The sequence below is a fragment of the Propithecus coquereli genome, unplaced genomic scaffold (assembly GCF_000956105.1).
Source record: "Propithecus coquereli isolate 6110/MARCELLA unplaced genomic scaffold, Pcoq_1.0 Scaffold265, whole genome shotgun sequence".
Classification (NCBI taxonomy): domain Eukaryota; kingdom Metazoa; phylum Chordata; class Mammalia; order Primates; family Indriidae; genus Propithecus; species Propithecus coquereli.
Window position 1 is genome coordinate 3,792,086 of NW_012148230.1, and position 5,833 is coordinate 3,797,918.

The following is a 5,833-nucleotide window of genomic DNA, read 5'->3' on the forward strand; positions in this document are numbered from 1 at the left end:
ACTGTCCTTTGTGTTATTATTAATATTTGATTTTTTTTTCATTTCTGTTGAATAAAGCATCCTATGTTACAGATCTCTGAAGTTAATATCTTTAGACTATAGGTATTAATAGTTGAAAACCTTAAAAAAATCATTCTGGCTTGAATATTTTAAAAATTTAGTATAAGTATCTTGTTTCACTCTACTGATAAATTTGTTTTAATTTCTACAGCCTAACTTATGTAGTGGCAATGCCATTTTATTCAGCAAGTCTAATTGAAACAGTACAGGTAAGCTGTATTTTTATTGTCCTTTTTTTTAGTTAAATATATTTTTTGGCATATTTAATATATTGTGTGTGTCTGATTGTTTAGCAGAAAATTTTAACACGGTGTACTTTTAAAATGTTTCTTTCACAGTTACCACACATATATCACACATTGCTGGTGTGTATATTTCCATTACAAACTTAGGTCACACTTCTAGTTGTAATTATTTTTATCCTTTCCATAGGCAACTATACTCTTCATTCATATATCTCAGAACCCAGCCTATGACTTGTTCTGAATACAAAGAATCTGTATTCACTTTTTAAGGCCCTGTGTACAATTCAGATGGTTACATCTTATCACAGGATAGTAAATAATTACCTGAGCATAAACATGATAGACAATCATTTTAACATGCAGCAGGTTGTCCCAGTAGGTATTTTACTACCAACTTTCTTTTTAAATATGTACATTAATGAACATTTGATACTAACAGTGTGGTAAGTACTACAGAGCTAAAGCAATTTCCAGCTAGCATTTCAAATTTTGTTTGCTTGTTTTACTATCCCTAACCACATGGTGGCGCTTCAAGTACATTGAATTAAGCGTCATGCCCTTCCTACACTTAAAACTGTAAAGTAAGGGTAGTTTTAGCTGGGGAACTATTGTACATCTGTCTTCTATTTCCAACATCAGACCCTCCCTCATATTTTTACTTCATTATGAGCAAGTGCCCCTTCTCTGTAAAAACCCCACTAGATCAGCCTTGCCTTTTCTAATTACTCTTTTCTACTTTAGTTTTTCTGACCCATCATTAACTTTGATTTTTGTTGTTGTTGTTGTTGGAACTAATTTCTGTTAACTGAAGTTATCGTCTTGTGACCCAAATAATTCTTTCCTTTCCCCTTTGCATTTGGCACTGTGTTAAATAAATGATATAACCTTTTCATGACACTTATAGAATTTACAGAATTATCACTCTATGAGATATCCTTGGTTTAAAGATAAGGAGAAAAGAGGAGGAAAATAGTTACTTAAGGAAAAACAACTAAGCTGTGTGATTTATTGGGGGAAAACAAGTTTTAGCTTAAGGAAGACTCATATCAGAATCACATTTCTCTGCTTAAATTAGATCTGCTGCTTTAGACAAATTTCTTGACCTTTGTAATTTTCTTAATTTTCTCATCCATAAAATGGGAACAGTGTTTTAATAACTGAGCTATAAAAATTAAATGAGTTATTTATGTAAGTGCCCAGCTCACTATGGGATAGGGATTTTTTCTGTGTATGTTTTTTTTTTTTTTTGATCCAATAGCTACCCCTGTGTTTCCTGCTGTAGGTTCTACCCGCTAACTCTACTTTGACTCCTTTTGTCTGCTTTTCTAGAACTCTTTTTTTTTCCTTCTTAGATTTCTACTCTCTTGAACATTGTCTTCTTTCAGTAGCCTCTTTACTATACCATTCTTTTATTGTACCCTAAGTCTCGATCCTTGACCCTCTCTGTTTTTTATGCTGTACTCACTATTGCTGAAGGGACTCATTTACTCACATGAATCATTTTAACTCTGATATTTATGCGAACTAAATCTTTCACCTCAAACTCAACTTATAAAAACAATCTTATCCCTCTGAAAATTAGCTTCTTTTAGGACCTCTTTTCCCTTTCAATTAATGGCACCATTGTTTTTACTCTAAAAGCTTAAAACTTTAAGTTTTGTTTTAGGAAAGTTTTTGATGTTTACTTTTCTTTCATTCTTCATAACTAATCAGTCCTCATGCCTTCTTAGTTCTAACTTCAAGTATCTAAGATTTGTCTGTTTCTCCCCACCATTCTTATCACCTTCTTTACCATATACCCAGCTTATTAACATTATATTCTTTCTTCCTGGCTTGATGCTTCTTTGCCCTTCTGGGGAGCTCAGATCTCTTTGAGAATGTTGTTTTTCTTGAAAAATACACATTTGTAAATAGATCTCCTGAAGAACATCTACTGAAGCCCTTAAATAGGAACTTCCTAACGATCTGTTTCTTCATTAAGCACCCTTGTTCTGGTTCGTGCATTTTAAAAGTCCATTCTACGTACTCATGCAAGATTGTTCTTCTTAGGTTGCAATGCTTATGTCCATTTGCTGATTAAGGATTCATATAGACTCATATTCCCTAAGATCAATTTTAGACTTCTCAGCATGGTATCAAATCAAGGTTTTAATGACTTCACTTTACCTTTTCAACTTACCTTCCTTAACTGCTAAACATTTTTTAGATTTATCAAATAAATCATTGCTGCAGCAAAAGTAGCCTTTTAGCTGTTTCTTTTCTCCCTACCCATACCTCTATAATCTGTATCACAAACTTTCTTATTTATATCCCCAAAATTGTAAAAAGATAGACATTGCAAATGATAATAAGATTAACATTTATTGAGTGCCTATTGGGTGCCAGGCCTTTTTTATTTAATGCAACAACTGTGCACAAAAGGTAGGTAGTACTAATTTCCATTTTTATTAAATGGTAAGCTGATACTTAGGAGAAGTTAAGTAACTTGCCAGTGGTTACATAACCAGTAAGTAATGGAAGCAGAATTTAAACCCATGTTTAAGAACTCCAAGCACTATACTGCCTCCTTAGGCATCATGGAGTTGTTGCTTTTCCAAATGAGTCTAAGGAGCTTCTTGAGATGGGGAAACCAGGTGTGTCTACCTCCACATCTCCTTGGTCTCCCTACACCAACAAGAATAGCTCTCAACTTCACTGCTATCTGTTTTATGAGATTTCATTTAAAAAAAAAAAGGAAAATCTAATGCCTAGATGACAGTTGCAGTCTGAAAACCATTGGTGTTTTCCCTCTTTAGTCATTAGAGTAGGATTTAGAAGAAAACTAGAAAGAGTCCCTTTTGTGTGGCAAAAGAAGAAAATGTTAAGTTTTACTTATTTCATCATTTTTTATTTCAGAGTGAGATAATTCGAGATAATGCTGGCATTTTGGAATGTGTTAAAGAAGGAATTGGAAGAGTGATAGGCATGGGAGTGCCTCATAGCAAACGACTTCTTCCGCTTCTTTCCTTGGTCTTCCCTACGGTGCTTCATGGAGTTCTTCATTACATCATTAGTTCAGTTATTCAGAAGTTTGTCCTACTGATTCTAAAGAGAAAGACTTATAATAGCCACCTAGCTGAGAGCACTAGCCCTGTACAGAGTATGCTGGATGCTTATTTTCCAGAACTTATTGCTAACTTTGCTGCCAGTCTTTGTTCTGATGTTATACTTTACCCACTGGAAACAGTTTTGCACCGCCTTCACATTCAAGGAACACGCACAATAATTGACAACACAGACCTTGGCTATGAAGTGCTTCCAATTAATACACAGTATGAGGGAATGAGAGACTGTATCAATACCATAAGGCAGGAGGAAGGAGTGCTTGGATTTTATAAAGGGTTTGGTGCTGTTGTAATACAGTACACACTGCATGCAGCCGTTTTACAGATTACCAAAATTATTTACTCTACACTTCTTCAAAATAGCGTTTGAGATTTAGGTTCCATCACTGGTTAGTCCAGAAGACATAATCTGGATAATTTACTATGAAATTATGAGGGATAAAAGTGAAATACTGGGGAAAAAAATGGATTGGAAAGTGAAATTGCTTTAAAAAAAAAAAAAAAAGCCAACACCCTTGCTGATTATCTTGACTTTTCATTTTTTTTAAGGCATAGGTATATATTTTGGATCACAATGCTTCCAAATTTGGAAAGTCAATAAAAGTAACACTTAAACAAATTAAATTCTAGTTAGCGAAATACTCACGCTGAAGTAAAAATGATCCTGGGCAGAAGTAAAACTTTATTATCAAATATAAAACAAAATTTCAAAGAGCTGAATCTATTCGAATCATCTGACCTTAATATTTGTTACATGTTTATTTTACCTTCCAGATTGATGTTAGTATATTACCCTTAATACAGTGTAATATCCTTAATACAATCTGGAGGTTTTACTTTTAAGCAAATAAATTATATCATCATTGAAAAAGACTAAGAGGATTAGATTTGACAATCTGTATGTAGGAGATGAAGGATTTTAAATTGCATTGTCCCTATATAACTATTTTAATGGCTGTATATATGTATTTTACAAAGCCATTTGTGTACACACATATGACTTGGAATTTCCTTCGTCTCTGTAAGTTTTCTACACTTAGGTCAGCTTATTGCATAAAATTAAGTCATGTACTTTCTGCTTGAACATCAAAATACAGCATCAAAAGCCAAGGCACCCAAATGATGTTAAATCAAATATAGCATACTTGTCCATATCCAAACCCAGGATTTCAGTGCCAGAAACTTAAAAACTTTGTCATGTTTATAAAGTTTGGTTTGCTTAGCTAGCTGTATGAATTGTCAGGCTACTTTTAGAGTCAATCTTAAGAGACAATATAAAATAATCATGACAACTATTACTGTTTTCACATTTACAAATTGTGTACTTAAAGGAACCTCATTTGCCTTCCATTTCTGAATGACTTGTCTTAGAGGAAACAAAATTAAAATTCACCTGGGAATTTGTGCCTCTTACCTACTGTATAGTCATCATTAAATAATGGTTTCAATTTTTATTTTCTTTCAGACTTTACTTAAGGTTTTGTTCTCCAAACTAGATTTACATAAAGGGAAAAGCAAATTTTTCTTATCACTTTTTATTTAAACGTGTTTGGATGAATACTGAAGAAAAAATATAAACCTTAAAGGAAACTTGTCTGTGTGTTTTATGGAGGAGGGGAAAAAGTACATTTCAATAGATGAGCAAAAAAATATCAATCAGTTTAATAAAAAAATTCTGTCCCTAAATTTAATTTGGTGGATTAAGCTCTTTGTATAGTAAAACGATGTGTTTCATCGATCATTAAACATTTTAAAGTTTCGTTTCTTCACATGGATGATCACAGTTTTACTGTGAGTGGTTAGTTCTCTGAAGCACAGCAACTTTGCACTGATGTCCAACTGAGAATGCATACAAACTGAAATGTGTTTTACTTGCTAAATGTCACAGAATGGTTACTTTTTAATAGTATTGGAACCAAACAAAAGACATCTAAAAAGTGTAAAACAATATATAAGTAGTGGCTTTCTCTACTTTCTTGTGTGTGTGTGTTTTAATTACTGAAACACATAAATTTTCCATTTTTAAATTCCACCAAGAAGGCAAAATAAAATTAGATCCCTTTGATCACATTTTGTATGTTATGGTTAATCTTTTAGATTATGGTTTACTTTGTCCAACCTATGGCATTTAAATTGCTTTCATTGCTTTTGAACTGCCAAATAACTTTTTAGATGTTCTTAATATGTTCAACTTCCTAAAAACCTTCCATTTTTATTATAATCAAAGTAATTTCAAGTAAACCAGAAAATTTAGTTTCACAAAATTTCTGGAACAGAATCTGAGTGGAATCAAGTATTTACTAGTGAAAATCTGTGGGATCCTTTATTTAGCTAAAAATGAGATATTTCAATATTATTTGTTGGAAATTAGTATGAAAATACAATTTCATACATTTTATTATGGAATCATTATTAGACTGATAG

The 5,833-nt window shown here is 32.6% G+C and overlaps 1 protein-coding gene across 1 annotated transcript in view; it reads left to right on the top strand.

The window, feature by feature from the left end:
- Positions 1-4,809, top strand: part of SLC25A46 (solute carrier family 25, member 46) — a 21,255-nt gene extending 16,446 nt beyond the window's left edge. The window contains exons 6-7 of the mRNA XM_012647369.1: positions 212-269; positions 3,201-4,809. Of these exons, the coding sequence (XP_012502823.1) occupies positions 212-269; positions 3,201-3,779 (637 nt within the window). The 3' untranslated portion in view covers positions 3,780-4,809. The remainder of the gene's footprint in view (positions 1-211; positions 270-3,200) is intronic.
- Positions 4,810-5,833: the final 1,024 nt, after the last annotated feature.